General features: G+C 47.6%; 1 protein-coding gene across 1 annotated transcript in view; it reads right to left on the reverse strand.

Annotated features, from left to right (window-relative positions):
• NOC2L (NOC2 like nucleolar associated transcriptional repressor) overlaps window positions 1-19,211 on the reverse strand; it is a 492,322-nt gene that overhangs the window by 330,653 nt on the left and 142,458 nt on the right. The window contains exon 11 of the mRNA XM_078642345.1: window positions 14,964-15,103. Coding sequence (XP_078498471.1) covers window positions 14,964-15,103 — 140 coding nt within the window. The remainder of the gene's footprint in view (window positions 1-14,963; window positions 15,104-19,211) is intronic.

The raw sequence follows: 19,211 nt of genomic DNA on the forward strand, positions 1-19,211 counted from the left end.
TCCTCCATATAGATGTTCTTTGATTTTGATGACAGGTTGTATGGAGAAGCTGCTGCAGAGTATAAATGAAAAATAGTCCAAAAATTCACCCCAAAAGCCGACCATTCCAACAGGAAAAGGGTCCAACCCAAGATCTTGAAGACATAACAGAAGGCTGCCAGGTAAAGTCTGAGTCCAGATAATCCAACACCACAGGCCAGTTGTGAGATATTTTCATAGGGTCTGAGGGAGATAGTGGTTACTAGGTGCAGTCCTAAGTGGACGCTGTCATTTACTACTGGTTTCATAGGGGTAGATAAACGACTTCTCTCCAACTGGGTAACCGAGAAGCTTTTTTTTGGGCCAGTTCACTCTCCCAGTGAGTCAAAGTGAGCAGTCAGGGCTGCCTCAAAGATTTGGCAGAGGTTAGTGAACCAGACACAATACGAAAGTTAATAACAGTCAGTAACGAATAGTTTTCTTACCTGTCGGTGTAGTTTTGCAGCTTGAAGATCTTTCTGGATTCACTATGCTGTGCATTATTCCGCGGTCTTGTGGTTGGGTCCGGATTCGTAGTCTATTCTTTGTTGTTTTTTTTTTTTTTTTCGTAGCCCAGGTGGGCGTCGGCGTCACACCTCCTGGGTGCATTTCCGGTGACGTCGGCATGCTTCCTGAGGAAGCTCCCACTCTTGGGCGCCATCTTCGGGTTCTTTTTTTCCGTGTTTCTTTCGTTTCCGAAGTAATTGCAATGTTCTATTTAGGTGATATTTTACCGCTTTGTACTTTTAAAAGTCCTTTTTTTTTTTTGTTTGGTAACCACCTCTTCTCTCTCCAGCCTCATCTTTCTGGCGGAGGTGGGTGGGTTCGCTAGTGAATCCAGAAAGATCTTCAAGCTGCAAAACTACACCGACAGGTAAGAAAACTATTCGTTTTGCAGCGTGAATCTTTCTGGATACACTATGCTGTGCATATATTTTGTAGCGGTTTCTCATTTCTGTGGCGGCTGGGTGGAAGATGAGCGTTGGTTATTGAATATGTGCTGGAGCACCTTTTGTCCGACTTGTGCTTCCTTGTTCATCTGTATATCCACACAGTAATGCTTCGTGAACGTGTGCACCGAAGCCCATGTTGCCGCCAGGCATATGTCTTGTATGGGTGTGTTAGCCAGGAAGGCTATTGTAGCACCCTTTTTTCTAGTGGAGTGGGCATGTGTCCCCTCTGCTAACTCTTGTCCTGCACGTTTGTGGCAGAGTTGAATTGTTTGTGCGATCCATCGTGCAATAGTCTCTTTGGTTACTGCCTTGCCCATGAAACTGTTGGCGAATGACACAAAGAACTGTTTTGTTTTTCTGTGTCCCTTTGTTCTCTCAATGTAGTGCATGACTGCCCTTCTGGCGTCCAGGGTGTGCAGAGCTCGCTCTGCGCTAGTGGTTGGTTTTTGGAAAAAACTCTGTATCTGTATAGACTGGTTCATTTGGAATTTGGACACCACCTTCGGCATGAAGTGTGGGTCAGTTCTCATCACAACCCTATCATTATGAATTTGTATGTAGGGTTCTTGTAGCGTTAGTGCCTGAAGTGCGCTTACTTTGCGTAAGGACGTTATTGCAACCAGGAAAGCTGTTTTCATAGTTAGCATCTTTAGGGAGGCCTTTTGAAGTGGTTCAAAGGGCTCTTTCATGAGTTCCGTTAGGACTATGTTCAAGTTCCATGCAGGTGGCGGCACCCGCTTGGGTGGTGCGATCCTTTTCGCTCCTTCCAGGAATCTCTTCACCACCTTTGATGTGAAGAAACTCCCGCACGTTTCTCTCCTTGTGTAGGCGACTATCGCTGCCAAGTGAACTCTTAACGAGGATGAGCTAAGGTTCTTCTTCAGCAAGTGCGTCAGGTACTTTAGCACTGTGAAGTCATTCTTCATTTTATTGTGAAGTCCTTCTTTTCTGCACCACATTGTGAATCTTTTCCATTTCGCAACATAGCACTTCCGAGTGCTGGGCCTTCGTGCCTCCTGAAGGACCCTCGGGGTGCTTTCTGGCAGTCTCAAATGTGCGAACTCTATGTCCTCAGGAGCCACGCTACTAGGCTTAGGCTCTCTGGCTCTGGGTGTAGTACCTCTCCGTTCTGCATGGAGAGTAGGTCTTTCCTCTTGCCGAATCTGTGGGGTGCACAGTGTCATCTCCATGATCTGTGAGTACCATGTCTGTCTGGCCCACTGTGGCGCGACCAGTATCAGGGTCATGTTGCTCGCTCTGCACTTGCTCAGCACTCTGTGCATCAGTGGTATCGGGGGGAAAAGCGTAAGCAAATGTCCTTGACCAATCTATCCATAGGGCATTCCCCAGGGACCCCTCCTCGGGCTGTCTGGATGCGAAGTTTTGGCATTTTGCATTCCGGCGTGTGGCAAACAGGTCCACTGATGGCGTTCCCCATCTGTCGAACAGCCACCTTGTCTCTTGAGCATTGAGCTCCCACTCGTGGGATGCCGATGTCTGTCTGCTGAGCCAGTCTGCCTGTATGTTGTCCTTCCCTGGTAGGTGTATGGCTAGCAGGTCTATCTTGAGAGGGATGGCCCATCTCCAAATCTCCTGCGCCAGCGTTGAAAGCGGGGCTGACTGTGTGCCACCCTGCTTGTTGATGTAGAACATCGCGGTGGTGTTGTCTGTTTGTAGCAACACCTTGTGCTTGTACAGCCTTGTCTGGAAAGCTTTCAGTGCAAGGAAGATTGTCTTCAATTCTAGGTAATTGATGTGCTTTGTCGCATCTGCTGGCGTCCACAGTCCCCTCACCTTGAGCTCCTCCATGTGAGCGCCCCATCCCTTCAGGGATGCGTCTGTGGTGATGGTCACTGTTGGCGTTGGGGGCGTTAGAGGCTTTCCCCTTGTTATGTTCTCCATGGTCCACCATGTCATCTCCTTCTGCACTGCGTGCGTTACAACCACTAGATCCTCCCAACTGCCTGTAGCTTGTGACCATTGCTCCTGCAGCCATTCTTGAATGGGTCTCATGTGGAGACGTACATTTGGTACCAGGTGGATGCATGATGCCATCATCCCCATGATCTTGCTTGCAGTCCTCACTGTCCGAGCTTGTCCCTTCCGGTAGAGGCGAGTTTCCTTCACCAGCGCCCTCGCCCTCTTCTCGCTGGGGAACACCTTGCCCTGTAAGGTGTTGATCTGTGCCCCCAGGAAGATCTTCACTTGTTCCGGCTCCATTGATGATTTCTTCCAATGGATGGAGAACCCCAGGCTTATGAGCGTGCTCGTCACTGTATGTGCGTGCTGCTTGCATTTCTGGTATGAGTTTGCTTTCACCAGCCAGTCGTCCAGGTAGGGATATACGTGTATTCCCTGCCTTCGTAGGTGCGCTGCGACTGCTGCGATGTATAGGAATAACAGGAGAAAACCCATAAACCTCGTTGGGATGGGTGTATCGTGTAGGCAAAAACAGTTCCCAACAGGTATTATGTAGAGACAATTTCAAAGGTGTATGCAACAAGCATTACGAAAAGATCAGAAACAAGGAGTCAATTGATTTTTAGAAGAGGTAGTATTATTTACCAAGAAGCAAAAGGGGAAAGTCTTTCATATGCAAATACAGTTTAAACAGCACTGTACAGACCGGATCTTGTGACAACCCAGTGACACTTGGTGCAAGGTGCTATATACAATTAGTGAAGTGAATGTGCAAGTGCTTAAAAACAACAGCATTGGCGACGCATTGAGCAAAGTATGTACATCAATTAGAGGCTCCGAAAAACAAGTTACAGTCACTTGGAAAACAATTATTTCTACAGGAGCACAGAACGTGATATGCGTCGTATAAATCAAGCTGTACAGTCGACGGCGTTTCGATCCCCTTTAGTCAGGATCGTCATCAGGACAGAGTTGTCGATGGACACAGTGCTGTGGGCAAAGAAGGGCAATTTTGAGCGGGGGAGCATGGCTTGGGTCAGAACTGGGGGTGAATCGGTGAGCGGGTAATGAATAAAATTAACATTAAAGGTTTAATGTGTATAAGGTGTGGCTGGGGTGGTGGCCGGAACGGGGATAGCAGGAGTGAATATTGGGGGTGGTTAACATGGAGAGGCTGGTGGGTTTGTCTAGAGTTAACCAAAATTATATCCGCCGGTTAGTGGAAGGGTGGCACAAATGCTAAGTGGGCAGAAACTCACAGTTTAGCCAGGCAGGCAAGCGAGGCTAGAGGGACTCCGGATATTCATTCAATGGTCGGATGCTGCAAGGGAACAAGGGATGGAATAAAGACAAGGAACACGCTCGGCTTGTCACTGAGACCAAGCCCATGGAGAGTAGTGTTACCTGATCGTGACTTGAATCTGACCAACGGACGGGATTTGCTGCGCCTGCGGGAGGGAAAGTTGGGAATCAGCACGAGCCGGTATCGTGAAAGAACAAACAATCTCCGGTATTGAGCGCACTCAAAGTGCGGGCGATGCTCTTACCTGACTCGCGCAGGGCGGCAGAAGGCAATTTAGGGCTCTTCTGGCGTATGGGCTGCCGGCAGTGAATGCGGGAACTGACCAGGCGCGTGTGAGCCCCGGGTATTAACCAGGAAGTACCGGGCTGGGGGCGGGGTCCGAACGCTGGAGGTGGGCGGGGTTACGGGGAGTGTGACAGGGTTGTCACGGTAACATCCACTACTCGGAGGGAAGGGGGCGGGGTCCAATCGTAACTGGAGGTAGGGCGGGGGGCGTGAAAGCAGGTTACCAGGGTAACGAGGACTAACAGGAAATAACTGAATCAAGGCAGGAGTCGGGACAGAAAATGACGGCATGACGCGGAGGAGGCGTGGATGGCCGACGCATGCTGGGGGCACGGGGAAGGTGAATTGATGCATGCCCAGAAAAGAGGATATAATTACGATTACATGTTTTATCAGATTGCGGGCATGAATTTAGAAATATAATTACATATCCACTCGGCATTTTTAACACAAAGCAAAACGGCAAATTAACCCGATCTACATTTTTACAAAGCATAACGGCAAAATAGCCAGATGGAAGGATAGCTTTAAGCATCAATTTACAAAGTCGCAATAGGATATAGAAAATTACATTTCGCGACCTATGGTTTAAAACCGGACGATTAGGTACAAGATATTTGTCTATATGGGTGGATATAAACCAATGCGTAGGCTGTGGTGGTAAAGTCAGAATCACGGTATATGGTGTAAATTACATCAAATATACATCTACTATACAGTTCTTATTCAGGGTATAGAGAGGTAAGAGGCAAGGGATAGAAGGACAGTAGAGTTTAGATGGAGATGGTACTGGTCCATTCATCAAGGGTATTTAACCCATGGTTAACCGAGTCAACTCTTGCGATCCATTTACATTCGGCTCTGTTGAGTAAAGTGGACATGTTCCCACCTCTGAGGGGGAGTGTGGGTTTCTCAATAACCAACCACCTCAGGTCTGTGTCCGTATGCGATTTTTCCATAAAGTGTGTGACCAAAGGAGCCGTCAGTACTTTGCAGTTGATTCTGCTTTTGTGTTGTATTATCCGTTGTTTGACCATTTGGGTGGTCTGGCCAATGTAAATGAGATCACAGGGGCAACGGATCGCGTAAATAACATTTTGGGTCTTGCAGTTTGAGTGATGGGTTAGTTGATGTGTCTGTCCATTGTAAACGAATTCTTTGGTGTTAAGTGTTAGCTCACAGACGCTGCAGGATTGGCACTTGAAGTGTCCGATTACTGGAGGCATTCCCCATGCTGCTGTGATGGTGTGTTTCTCAGTAGTGGTAGTCGGCCAAGTGATGGCACGAACAAGGTGGTCGGCAATGTTGTTGCCTCTCTGGTATGAGAACAGAGGGGGTGTGTGGAATTGTTCATCAGACCGTAGCACAGACCAGTTTCTTTTGATGATTTTGGCTACCTTATTGCTATCCGGGCTGAAGACAGAGACAAAGGGGATCCTGTTCATAGTTTTTTTGTTTTGGTTCGGCCTTAATAAATCCTCACGGTGGTTGTACCACGCTCGTTTCCTCGCTTGCTTTACCAGACGTCGTGGATAGCCTCTGTTCACCAGTTTCACGACCAAGATGTCTGCCTCCCTAAAGTAGTCTTTGCGCCATTTGCAATTGCGCCGGATCCGAAGGAACTGGCCAAATGGAAGACCATCGCGTAGGCCCCTTGGATGGTTGCTTGAATAGTGTAGCAAGGTGTTGCGTTCTGTGGGCTTGCGGAAGAGCAATGTACCGAGCTTCCCTTCTTCTGCATGTATAGTGACATCAAGGAATGGTAAGTCATTCGGTTTAGTTTCACTTGTGAATTTGAGATGTTCTTGTGAGGAGTTTAGCCAGTCCATGAAGGGTTGTAAAGAATCGGCCGTTCCATTCCAGATCAGTAAAACGTCATCGATGTATCGACGCCACAGATGGATTTGGGGTCGATAGGGGTTGATTGGATTAAGAATCAATGACTTTTCCAGAGCGTGTACGTATAGAATAGCAAAGTCGGGGGCGAAGCAAGCGCCCATTGATACTCCCTTGATTTGAAGGTAGTATGTATTCTTGTACATGAAGTAGTTATTTTGTAAGGCCACTCGTAGAAGGTCCATAATGAAGTCGGTGGGAATCTTGGAAGGTTGAGGTCTAGAGATCAATAGATTTTTGATTACATCGAGCCCTTCACGGTGAGGGATGTTTGTGTAGAGGGACTCGATGTCCAAGCTTGCCATTGTTTGATTGTCCAGGTCGAAGGGTTCATCTTCGATGGTGTTGATTAAATCCATGGTGTCACGTATATAGGTGTCTGTGATGGGCACAAATTCCTTAATGACTGAGTCCAGATATTTACCAAGGGGTTCCAAAATGGAACCACACCCTGATACGATCGGACGTCCAGGTGGATTTCTCGCATCTTTGTGAATTTTGGGGAGAACATATAGGATCGGGGTTCTAGGGTGTGGATTGTTCAAATACTCAAATTCTTTCTTGGTAATGATGTTGTTGTCTCTTGCTGTAGTAGTGATAGAGCGAATCTTTTGTCTAATATCTGCAAGGGGGTCCTTTGAGAGAGCACGATAATGTTCGTTGTTGGTAAGTTGTCGCTCAACCTCTCTGTCATATTCGGTGTTGTTTAAGACAACAATCCCACCACCCTTGTCCGCGGGCTTAATGACTATCCCCGGGTTGTTTTGGAGGGTGTTCAGGGCTTCTTTTTCTTTCAAGGGTAGATTGTAGGGGATAAAGCGCGGAGTAGTCTTGAGATCCATTACTTCCTTTAAGACAAGCCGTTCAAAGGCCAAGATTTCAGGTGACATTTGGTACCCGGGGCTCACACGCGCCTGGTCAGTTCCCGCATTCACTGCCGGTAGCCCATACGCCAGAAGAGCCCTAAATTGCCTTCTGCCGCCCTGCGCGAGTCAGGTAAGAGCATCGCCCGCACTTTGAGTGCGCTCAATACCGGAGATTGTTTGTTCTTTCACGATACCGGCTCGTGCTGATTCCCACCTTTCCCTCCCGCAGGCGCAGCAAATCCCGTCCGTTGGTCAGATTCAAGTCACGATCAGGTAACACTACTCTCCATGGGTTTGGTCTCAGTGACAAGCCGAGCGTGTTCCTTGTCTTTATTCCATCCCTTGTTCCCTTGCAGCATCCGACCATTGAATGAATATCCGGAGTCCCTCTAGCCTCGCTTGCCTTCCTGGCTAAACTGAGTTTCTGCCCACTTAGCATTTGTGCCACCCTTCCACTAACCGGCGGATATAATTTTGGTTAACTCTAGACAAACCCACCAGCCTCTCCATGTTAACCACCCCCAATATTCACTCCTGCTATCCCCGTTCCGGCCACCACCCCAGCCACACCTTATACACATTAAACCTTTAATGTTAATTTTATTCATTACCCGCTCACCGATTCATCCCCAGTTCTGACCCAAGCCATGCTCCCCCGCTCAAAATTGCCCTTCTTTGCCCACAGCACTGTGTCCATCGACAACTCTGTCCTGATGACGATCCCGACTAAAGGGGATCGAAACGCCGTCGACTGTACAGCTTGATTTATACGACGCATATCACGTTCTGTGCTCCTGTAGAAATAATTGTTTTCCAAGTGACTGTAACTTGTTTTTCGGAGCCTCTAATTGATGTACATACTTTGCTCAATGCGTCGCCAATGCTGTTGTTTTTAAGCACTTGCACATTCACTTCACTAATTGTATATAGCACCTTGCACCAAGTGTCACTGGGTTGTCACAAGATCCGGTCTGTACAGTGCTGTTTAAACTGTATTTGCATATGAAAGACTTTCCCCTTTTGCTTCTTGGTAAATAATACTACCTCTTCTAAAAATCAATTGACTCCTTGTTTCTGATCTTTTCGTAATGCTTGTTGCATACACCTTTGAAATTGTCTCTACATAATACCTGTTGGGAACTGTTTTTGCCTACGCGACTGCTGCGAGGCACTTTGTGAAGACCCTTGGTGCCGATTTTAGTCCGAAGGCCAGTGTCGTGAACTGGTAGTGGCTGTCTCCAATGGTGAACCTGAGCATGTGTTTGTGCTTTCTGTTCATTGGGATGTGCAGGTAGGCGTCTTTGAGGTCTATTGTGACCATGAAGTCCCCCGGTCTGCAATTGTGGGAGCACCTCTTGCAGGGAGGTCATTTTGAATTTTTGCGTTCTTATGAATTTGTTCAGGAACCGTAAGTCCAGAATGGGTCTCATTGACTCGTCTACCTTTGGTACCAGGAAGTACGTTGAGTATATTCCTGTGTTTCTTTCCTTGAAGGGTACCCGTTCTATGGCCTGCTTCCGCAGGAGTTCCTTTGCCTCCTCCTGAAGACACTGCAGCTGCTTGCTTGCTAGTGGTTTTCTTTTTGGTTTTCTGCTTGTTGGCCTCCCCTCCAACTCTATGCAGTATCTGAATTGGATGATGTTGAGGATCCATTTGTCTGATGTGATCTCTGTCCATTCTTGGAGGTAAAATCTTAATCTTCCTCCCACTGGTGTTATGTGGTCGTAGGCGTCTAGCTTGTCTTGACCCCTCTGTACGTGCTGCCCCCTGGGGTCCTTTCTGTGGGCGGGCACACGGAGTTTTCATGGAGTCACTTAGAGGCGGGCTGCTGTCCCCCTCTTCTATTCTGTCCACGTCCATTTCCTCTCCCTCGAAAGGACTGGCCTCTTTGTTGGTACTGCCAGGACTGCTTCTGCTGACTCTGCTGAGCCTGCGAGTCTGCCTGGTGCGTTTGTTGGAAAGCCTGTTGTGATGTACCTGGCTGGTTTCCACCTTTTCCGCCAGGCCTCCGTGACAGGGTACCCCTTTTGTTGCCTCTGAACTGCAACGCTCCCATGGACCTTGCCGTTTCGTTATCCTTTTTTAGTTGACTTAGCTTCTCATCAACTGTTGTTCCGAAAAGCGTATCGTCGTTGAACGGTGTGTCCAGGATGCTGTGTTGCACCTCGGGTTTATTACCTGAAATCCTGAGCCAGGCGTGTCTTCTTTCAGTGACACCCATCATCATGAGCCTGCTGGAGGTGTCTGCTCCATCCAGGGCCGTCTTGAGGCAAGAATTTTCCGCGTTCTTCCCCTCTTCAACCAGTTTTTCGGCCTTCTGCCTGGCATCCTGGGGCAGGTCCTTCACCAACTGCCCCAGCTCCTCCATGATCTGGTACATGTGCCTGTTTATCAGGGCGTTGGAATTAGCCATGCGCCAGTGGGTTGCGGCATTCCGTTCGATCCTTCTGCCCACCAGATCCATCCTCTTGCTCTCCTTATCCGGTGGTGGTCCAGAAGTAGTGGGCACATTAGCCCTCTTTCTTGCTGTGGCCGTGATAATGGAGTCTGCGGAGACCGTGCCCTGAATGTAGGGTGGGTCCTTTGAGGAATGCTTGTATTTCTTCTCTGTTCTGGGAGTTACAGCCTTGCAAGTTGCGGGTTCCCTGAATGCTTCCTTCCCCTGAGCCAAGACGCTGTCGAGCATTGGTAGGTACTGGCTCCTTGTTTGTGTGGGGAGCAATGTCTCTAGAAGGAAGTCTGCTTTCTGCTTCTCTTCGTCGAGCTTGAGTTTGAAAGCTGCTGCGGCAGACTTTATCACCGAGTTGTAGGCCCCGATGTCGTCCGGCGGCGAGGGCCTCAAAGGATATGTGTCGACCGCCTCCTCTGGGCTGTCGGTGTCGACATCTAGGTAATCCACCTCCTGTAGGTCAGAGGGGGCCGACTCGGCGTCCGTCCTGCTGTCCTCTTCCTCCCCATAGTTGTAACTATAGTAGGGACACTCGTCATCTTCCTGGTCGTCGACCACCTCGACGTCCGGGTCTTGTTCCTCGGCGACCTCGTCTTCCTCCTCGACCACCTCCACCACTGGTGGCTTGGTCTTGTGTGGAATCGTGAAGGTTTTCATCTTTGCGTCAAATTCTTTCTTCCGCTGCAAGATGTTTTCCATTTCGGCCTCGAGGCGCCTTCTCTTTTTCTCCATCTCGGCTGCGTGTTCCGCGTCGGATGGTTCGGCCGCTCTTTTCGGCGGTTGGCTCAGCGCCGTGCTTTTCGGTGCCGTAGGCCTCAACGCCGAACCGGGTTTCGGGTCTCTGGTCGGCGCTTTAGGGTCCTTCTCCCTCGGCGTCGATCGATCCTTTTCGGGGACGATTTTCGACGACTTTTGCTGTTCAACAGCTCTCGGCGCCGGGGACTCCTTCTCAGAGGGTCCGCTGGGCCTGCGAGTAGTCGGGGCGCCGGCGCTTTCGGGACCTTGCCCTAGTTTTTTTGAGACTCAGAGTCTCTCGGGTTCTTGGGGGCCGGAGAGTCTCCTACCTTATCAGAAGCCTTGGTGTAATCAGTCTCTACGACCGTGTAGCTGTCGTCTTCGGCGGCAGCGTTGTCCTCTTCCTCGGAGGACATCCCCAGCTCGTAGAGGGATGGAGTCGGGGCCTTCCCCTGCAGGGTGCCGTGCGCTACCCTCTGTCTCTCTCTCACACGAAGGGTCTTCGGGGTGAAGGCGGAGCAGGCGTTGCAGTCCTCGCTTCCGTGATTTACCGGTAGGCAAAGGTTGCAAACAGGGTGCTGGTCCTTCTGCGCGTACTTGTGGTGGCAGTTACGGCAGAACTTGAACGGCGTGTTGTCCATCATCAAGCGCTCAGGGCCTCCCTGGTCGCGTGTTCGTCGACGTTCGTTGAAGATCTCGATGAATTCCCCTTCTCCTTTGCTGGTCCTTGGTCGATGAAGTCTCCTGGAGTCTTCAGATGATTTTTCTTTCCAATTTCTGTATTTTCCTTCTTCTTTCTCCAAAAATGTCTGGAGCCCAAACGAGAACAATCCAGACCCGACCGCGGAAAAAAAATCTGAAGATGGCGCCCAAGAGTGGGAGCTTCCGCAGGAAGCATGCCGACGTCACCGGAAATGCACCCAGGAGGTGTGACGCCAACGCCCACCTGGGCTACGAAAAAAAAAAAAAAACCAAAGAAAAGACTACGAATCCGGACCCAACCACAAGACCGCAGAATAATGCACAGCATAGCGAATCCAGAAAGATTCACGCTGCAAAACTTGCATGCAGAGTTACTGCTTTATCTTTAAAAAAATGCTTATTAACAGGCAGGTATATGGATTAGCTAATATTAGGATAAAGAACACTAGACGGTTCTTGCACTTTGCATGAATCAGATTTAACCTCCAATGTTTTTTTGTTTTTTTTAGTTCTAACCCACAGTATTTTCTAGAAGCTTTTGTTCTATGGATGTTTTCCTATGGAGCTGCATTTGGTTCTTCAACACCAGGATCTTTGGGTGTTGTGAGTCTCATTTTAGCAAAGGCTTTTATAAAGGACTCATGTTTGTGCAAGGGATACAGATGAGGACTAAATCATGGTACTGGTTAAACCGTGGGTACTTCGTGGGACAACTCACTGATGTGTCGCTCAAAATCCGTCTATGTCCGAAAACCCACCACCTAAACAAACCCCCCCTCCAATCAAACCTTAATAAATTCAATATTGCAGCTATCCTGAAGATTTTGTCTCTCAGCCAATGGTGACAAGTGATTCACTGCACCATGTCTAGGTATAATACAGTCCAAATTTACTAGAGCTGCATAACTGACTGCGATTTCATCGGCCATGTCCAGGTGGCAGGCACCCTCTATGGAGTCAGTCTCCAGGGTATCTTAATATAATTGGGCCTGTATCTCAGAATCTACATGATGGTCAGGATTTTCAAGCATGGGCACCCACAGCTGTCACCATCCTAAAGTTCCCAATGGGAACAGAAATTCAGGGCTAGGCACAAAGATCATTCAAAGTGTTTCAGAATCTGACACGCTCCAGCAGAGCAACGAGGTCGCACGTCAGGGTTCGAAGGAGTACTGCAACCGTGTCCTTCATCTGAGAAGCTTAATAGAGGCTGCCTACAGGTATTTATCAGTTGGGGGAAAAAAATACAACATAGGGCCTGGCGTTCTAAGAGGGTACACAGATTTTTCAGAGGAAAGGCTCATGAAGTGAGGATATCTACCTTCAACTGATTTCTGGCAATATGTCCAGTCTAGGCCAGTCCTAGAGCCCTCAACCATTCAAGTTTCCTAAACATGAACTGCATTCAGTCAATCCGCCCACACAAACCCTTGACCCCTGTATGTGAGTGAAGGACACTTATAAAAATAGGTGGAAGGGTGAGTAGGCACCTCACGTACGCAACACCAGGGAGGCTACCGGCAGGTTCTCACCAGCATGCCCACGTTTGCCATCATTGGTTGCCTGCTCACTGAAAAAACAATCGTGTCCAGCAAGAAAATAGAAAGAGTAGACGAGAGAATGTTAACTGACTCCAAAACAGAAACCCCGTGATGTGTAAAGGACAATGTGCTCCTTCAATTAAAATTGAGGCAAGACTCACAGTTAGATTTGCCCTCTTTATTCATAGTCGTGAGCTTACTCAAATTAAAAGCACTGCATGTTGCAAACCTCGTCAAAGTAACAGTTGGGGACTGTGCAGGCTCATCTCTCAGTGACAACATATGACGCATCACCATGTCAAAGATGATGCTTCTTCGTCGGTCTTCCTTTTCCTGGTCAGCAAGCTGCAGTTGTTTCGTGGTTCTTAGGTAACCTTATTCCCTTGAATTCTCCTGCATGTAGATCTTACAATAAGCTGGGCTATTAAACAGGTCTTCCTGGGATTAGGGTGACTCCTAACAGTCACAGTCCAGCTCACTGTGCAAGTAAGCTCTCCTCTCCATTAGCCACAAGAGTGAGATGTCAGGCTTTCAAGAGTTATGCATTGTATGAAGGGAAAGTAGCAACCCAGCAAAGGACCCACTCCTGATTAAGTGTCTTCTTTAACTGGTGTGCAATCCTCTAAGTTTTTCCAGATGATATACTACTGATGAAGACATGCACCCCAGCTGGCTTTTAGAAGCAAGTCAAGATCCTAAGGCTCACTTCCCAAATCAAAGAGGTCGAGATATACTCTTTCCCGCATCAAATGTGGTGAATTTCCACCCTTCCCAAATTACTGTGAACTCAAGAGGCCAGTTAGCCCATACACAGGTCACTAAGAACTGAAAAATGCAATCCCCCGCCCCTCCAAACACAAAGTCTTGTTGACAGAAGACCGATATTTTGTTCCGTATCCATTTGAACTAGTTCTTTCTCTCTAACCCTAATGGTTCCAGAGAATACAATATTTTTTTTTAGTCCTGGTTGATCCGTATCTCTAAAGGTCAGTACTGGCTGTAACAGGCAACTTGTTGGTATGCAATCAATAGACAATTACCACAACCAATAGATTGAGATACGGGTCCCAAAAATAGGTCACTTGGTAGATTGATAGTGGGTTTGATCTGTCAATGTCTAAAAACATGATAGGAAAGCAGTTTTGACAACATGGTGCTGTGCAATTTCTGATCACTCGAAAACAGAGATCAAGTCACTGTTGACTTCAGCATTAACACTTTGAAGAAACTATGTGCAGCCTTGATGTCACTAGGGGACCTCTTAGTGCCTGGGTAGTGGTTGCTTTCATTTAAGGAAGTAGTTCAATTTTTGTAGCAGGAAATTAAGTAGTTCAGGCCCAAGCACACAAAGGTGTCACATATTGCAACTCAAGTCAGAGCCACTTAAATAGAGGATCTTATGTTTTATACCAGGTTTACTCTGCTGTGTCATTTTATCAGGTTCTAATGACCAGAACATCAAACAATTGTTGTAAACATTGGAGTAAAATGGCAACTGGGTCCTAAACTTATCACTGCCCATAAGGTTTATGTTAATGAAAGCCTAGTGTGGAAGTGATAATATTGGATTGGATTGGATCCCACCCCAAATGGTGCTGGAAAGTTTTGACTTTCTTTGGATACAATTCCTTTGAACAGTTTTTTTAGTGTCGTGCAAGTAAAAGTCCGATTTTAAATTTAGAGATAGGGCACTAGCTGGTTAATGAGCAACAGTTACTTACTAGACTATGTTGTTGTGTCCAAGTTTTTAATCACAGTCACCTCACAGAATGAGCCTTCACGGCTCTACTTTGCTACTCCAGAAGAATTGTGTGTCTGTAGGGTAACTTGTTTATAAAACTGGAGCACAATAGTACTGGTGGCCAGTGACCCCTGTTTGCCATGGCCCAAACCGCTAGAATAACTCTCATAATGAGCCCTACTGAAACAGGAATCTGATAGGCCACTTTTCAACCCATCCTAAAAGTTTACTTTATTAGGACCATTCGGATTGGCTGTTCACCAGAATAGCTGTGGGTACCCTGCTCCTCCATGGAGTACATTGTGCAGTGTTGGGGTAACATGGGGCAGCCAAAGCATAGGTGGTTTTCTGTGTTCACCACAATCAGTCTCTTCCTCTAGTGCACATGAAGGAGAGGATTTGGGCAGTTTTCAAAACTGAATTTCACCCTGAAAATCGATTTTTTTTTTTAAAGGAATAGATTTTGCCAATTGTGAATGTCATTAATACGTTTTCACCCAAGCCTACATAGAAACTGTCTTCTCACACATGCACAAGGCCCCAGTGCCACTTACTTAATGCATCCCACGATGACTTGTACCAAGGGGTAGATGAGAGGCTGCAGCACCTCGCTGGGGTAGATGTTACTCAGGACGCGGCACCATAGATACAAGCAGTGAATGTACTGCCAGTTGTACACAGACTGGTAGGACCCCTGCAGGAGGCGAAAGGACAGAACATGCATTAGTAACACGTTGCATGTGGATGTTCACAGCATGGCAGCAGCACAAACCGGGAATAGGGCAAGGAAAACTTGGTAGCTACTGTGTCAACAATTGCAAAGAAACTGTAGAGGCTCCAAATTACAGTACAACGCGTTTTAAGCATTCAAAGGCTTAACTGTCACATTCAAGTATTAAATGTACATTTTTAATAGGAAAAAAACCCACATGAAACCTTATGGCAGGCTTCTACGCTAGCAACAATGCGCTTATCTGATATATGTTGCCCTCCCTACACTTTCAATTCTTCAGTCTGAAGGAGAAAGGGTACAGGGGATGAAGCCACAAAGCACAGATAAAAGTCCTTGTCGGAGTAGATATGGAAAAAAGTTTAGGTACTGATATAGCCTTATAGCCGGCTATTAAAGGACCGCTCCTGCATTAAAGGCCCGAGACGAAGGCAAGGTACTTTAACAAGGGAGAGGGACATTAATAGCCGGTATAGCCCAAGGGCTATAAAGGTATTGGCACATTCTGCCACTTGAGGGCAGAACGTTCTAACAAATAAAACAAAGGCTTCTCGGAGCTCAAGGGGATTCAAATCCCCTCGAGCTCCGAGAGGCCTTTGTAAAACATTGGAATGTTGCTCTGCGGGCCTTGACCGGCACGTCGAAGCAGGGAGCACTCCATTATCTTCAATGGAGCTCCCAACATTCCAATGTTCTAATAATCAATATAGACAATTGAATAAAAAAACATATTTTGGGGAGTGGAATTTAAACTCCCTTGCTATCAGATCGCAGTAAAGTGTATGGGGGATTTTAACAGGAAGCCGGTATGTGATGTGTACTGAGGGGGATGCCCGAATGGAGCCTTTGTACTGGGGTCAAGCCCAGTTTGATTGATGCAAACATCAAAAAGAGTCCCGTCTTAATTATCAAATCAGAGATTACCGTGGCAAGCTACCAAGTTCTGCACTATCTGAAACTCTTGTGAGAACCTCAAATGCTGTTAGTGGCGGGGGATTCCTGTGCCGAGCACATAACATAAGAGCAGAAATGTATAGGTGAACTTGCGAAACATTCTCAAAATATACATGCAATTCTGACAGACATGGCTGTTATACAGACAGCTTTATTTGGGCCAATTACAAAGATGCTGTAAACAGGGTTTACCTGACTCAAAGCATTAGGATAATCTCGCTTGGGGAGGTGCAAGCCCAATCAGCTAAAAACATTAAGAAGGCAAACCGTAGGGGGAAAGAAAAGTGAAATGTTGAGTAGACTGAGAAGAGAGTACTGTACTCCGAGGTAAAAGAAAGCTGTAGCAGAGGTGAGCCAGGGTGAGGCCACAGCTCCGGACAAAGCCTGCTCGCATCTTCACGTGGTGTGCGGCACACATTAAAAGCACACACACAACCCCTCCGATAGTGGGAATTCAGCCCGTTAGCATGGCTTCCGGTTTGTTAAAAGCCCCGTCTCGCCATGGCTGCGGATTGAGTAAAACCCATCAGCGCGGGCTGAGACGGGCTTCTGTCCACGCTTAAGCCTCGCGGGCCGACGGGAGCGTCCATGCGCCGGGCTGTCCGAGGACATCAATCCCCTTCAGAAATAACTGGCTTTAGGGCCTGTCTGGGCCGGTAATGAACGCACTGCACACAATCCAATTATTCCCACCTGCACGGACAGACAGCAGGAGTCTGACGACGGATAACCCCGGTCTGGGAGCCCACCTCTGCATCAGAATGAAGTGATGCCCCCTGCGCCATACAGTGGCACAGGAAAACTAAAACAGAACTGCAGCCAATTACCAGGCCAGACCACCGACTTGGATGGGGCCGCTGGTCTGCTTCCTTACTCTAAACCAGGTTTGCTACGAGATTAAAGTATTACAGTGCAACAGGTTTGATGTAATTACGCACCAGTTACAGGCACTTCGAAAGTCTGAGGTAATTACAGCTACTTGCAAAATCTATCGTATCATCTAGGATTATTCTGCACATCCCAGAGGGGCTCAGCCCCCCGAATATTTATCAGACACTTAGCAAGAACATAACCTGCAAAGAATGAGTGCAGATCCAATGTGATGACGGATGAAGTGGGTTCAGAAGTATGGCATGGAAATGGGTTACAGGGAGCTGAGGCAACATGTGAAACAGGCCCGCAGCAGAAGAAAGGAGGGTAGCTAACTGGGACAGGCAGAGGACGCACTCAGGGGGACAGAGGTGAGATCACTGAAGCTGTTCTTGAATCTGACCCAAAGTGTATCCAACATCATTAGAGCAACGAGCTGTAATCAGCAGCAAGCGCCAGGGCCTGGTTAGGGGCTTTCAGGTTCTGTAGCTGTGTAGAAAAAAAAACACCCAAGGACGACTGTTTCACAGGGCAACATCTTGGGAAGAGGTATCTATAGGAAGGAATAGTGCTACGCAAACAAATGATGGACGAAATGCTGAATACATCATACATTCACCCCCAGTCAAGAGATCTGCGTTAAATCCATCATTCTTTTGCTCACCATGCCACCCCAGTTTAGACCCAGCCATAAGCAAATCAGGCTTGACCCTGTGTCTCATGGGAACAGTCCAGCCCGAACTGTCAGGTCAGGTCCTCCCTGGACCGGAAAAAAGCAACCAGGGACCGGTTTCTGGGTATTACCCTTCATCAAAAGCGATAGATTTAGGCCCAGATCTCTGTACTAGGGTGAATATAGGACATTATTCTTCATTCTGTCGATCAATTGTTCTTTTTGCATTTGTCACCCCGAGTGGGACGGGTATGCCCAGGCCTGTCTCCCATGCCCTCCATGCCACTGGAGTCAGCCTATCCTGGCTGAAGAGGGGTGAAACCCCAAAACCGGTCTTAGGATGCTTGTTTCCAGTCCAGGGAGGACCTGGCCTGGCAGTTTGGGCTGGACTGTTCCCATTGGGAGCAGGGTCAAGACTGATTTGCATATGGCTGGGTCCAAACTGGAATGGCATGGTGAGCAAAAAAATATGGATTTAGGTCCAGATCTCTATACAGGGGTGAATGTTTGACATTGTTCTGCATTCTGTCCATCAATTGTTCTTTTTGCATTTGTCACCCCGAGTGGGACAGGTATGCCCAGACGTGGGTCCCGTGCTCTCCATGCCACCGGAGTCAAGCTATCCTGGCTGATGAGGGCTTAAAGCTGGAAACCTGTCCTATGATGCTTGTTTTTAGTCCAGGGAGGGCCTGGCAGTTCGGGCTGGACTGTTCCCATTGGGTGCAGGGTCAAGACGGATTTGCATATGGCTGGGTCCAAACTGGAAATGCATGGTGAGCAAAAAACGTGAATGTATGACATTGTTCATCATTCTGTCCATCAATTGTTCTTTTTCCATTTATAGGAAGGAATACGCTTGATGATCTAACCACACTGTACGTCCAATGCAAGATGCAGCAGCACTGCAACGTTTCAGCATCATTGTTCCTGCTGCCAAATACTTGCCTCAGGGGTGGCACCTTCATCCTGCCCTGGCTTTTTAGCCAAAAAGCACTTTATCTGCTGGGACTTTTAAAGTCCTACTGATTCTTGGGTTGGATATCGCACATGACATCATGATCTGTGCCCTCCTGCCTCCCTTTAGTTCGTTTTCTCTGACCTAGTACCTTTTCTGCCAGCGGATCCCCATGGTTCCTGTGATTTCTCTCTCCTGTAGAGTGCAAAACTGAGGGTGGGGAGACCTCTATGTGATTACTTAAACCTGTGAATAAAGCTGACCTTCAGTTGTACAATGTTTCCCACTCCGAGTCAACCCTCTGGATACATAAATGCAGCGTGGTACCAATATTTGTAAGTGTCAGGCCTTTGGGAATAGGACTGTCCTCAGCACAGAACACTTTTAACCAAGGACAGAGTTCTGCTTGTAGCTGTTCTCCTCAAGGACGGGGAATAAGAAATTAGGTCACATACCTGTAACTGTAGTTCCAGTATTGGAATCTTTCATAGATTCACATGCTTGAATCATTCCCAGTGGCCACGATGAGAGTTCCCTGGTACCTTAGAAAAGCAATGTAATGATAGGTATATACTAGAAAAGGCCTAGGCCCTTTAGTTTAATAACCTATCCTAGACATT

Source organism: Lissotriton helveticus, chromosome 5_1 (genome assembly GCF_964261635.1).
Source record: "Lissotriton helveticus chromosome 5_1, aLisHel1.1, whole genome shotgun sequence".
NCBI lineage: Eukaryota > Metazoa > Chordata > Amphibia > Caudata > Salamandridae > Lissotriton > Lissotriton helveticus.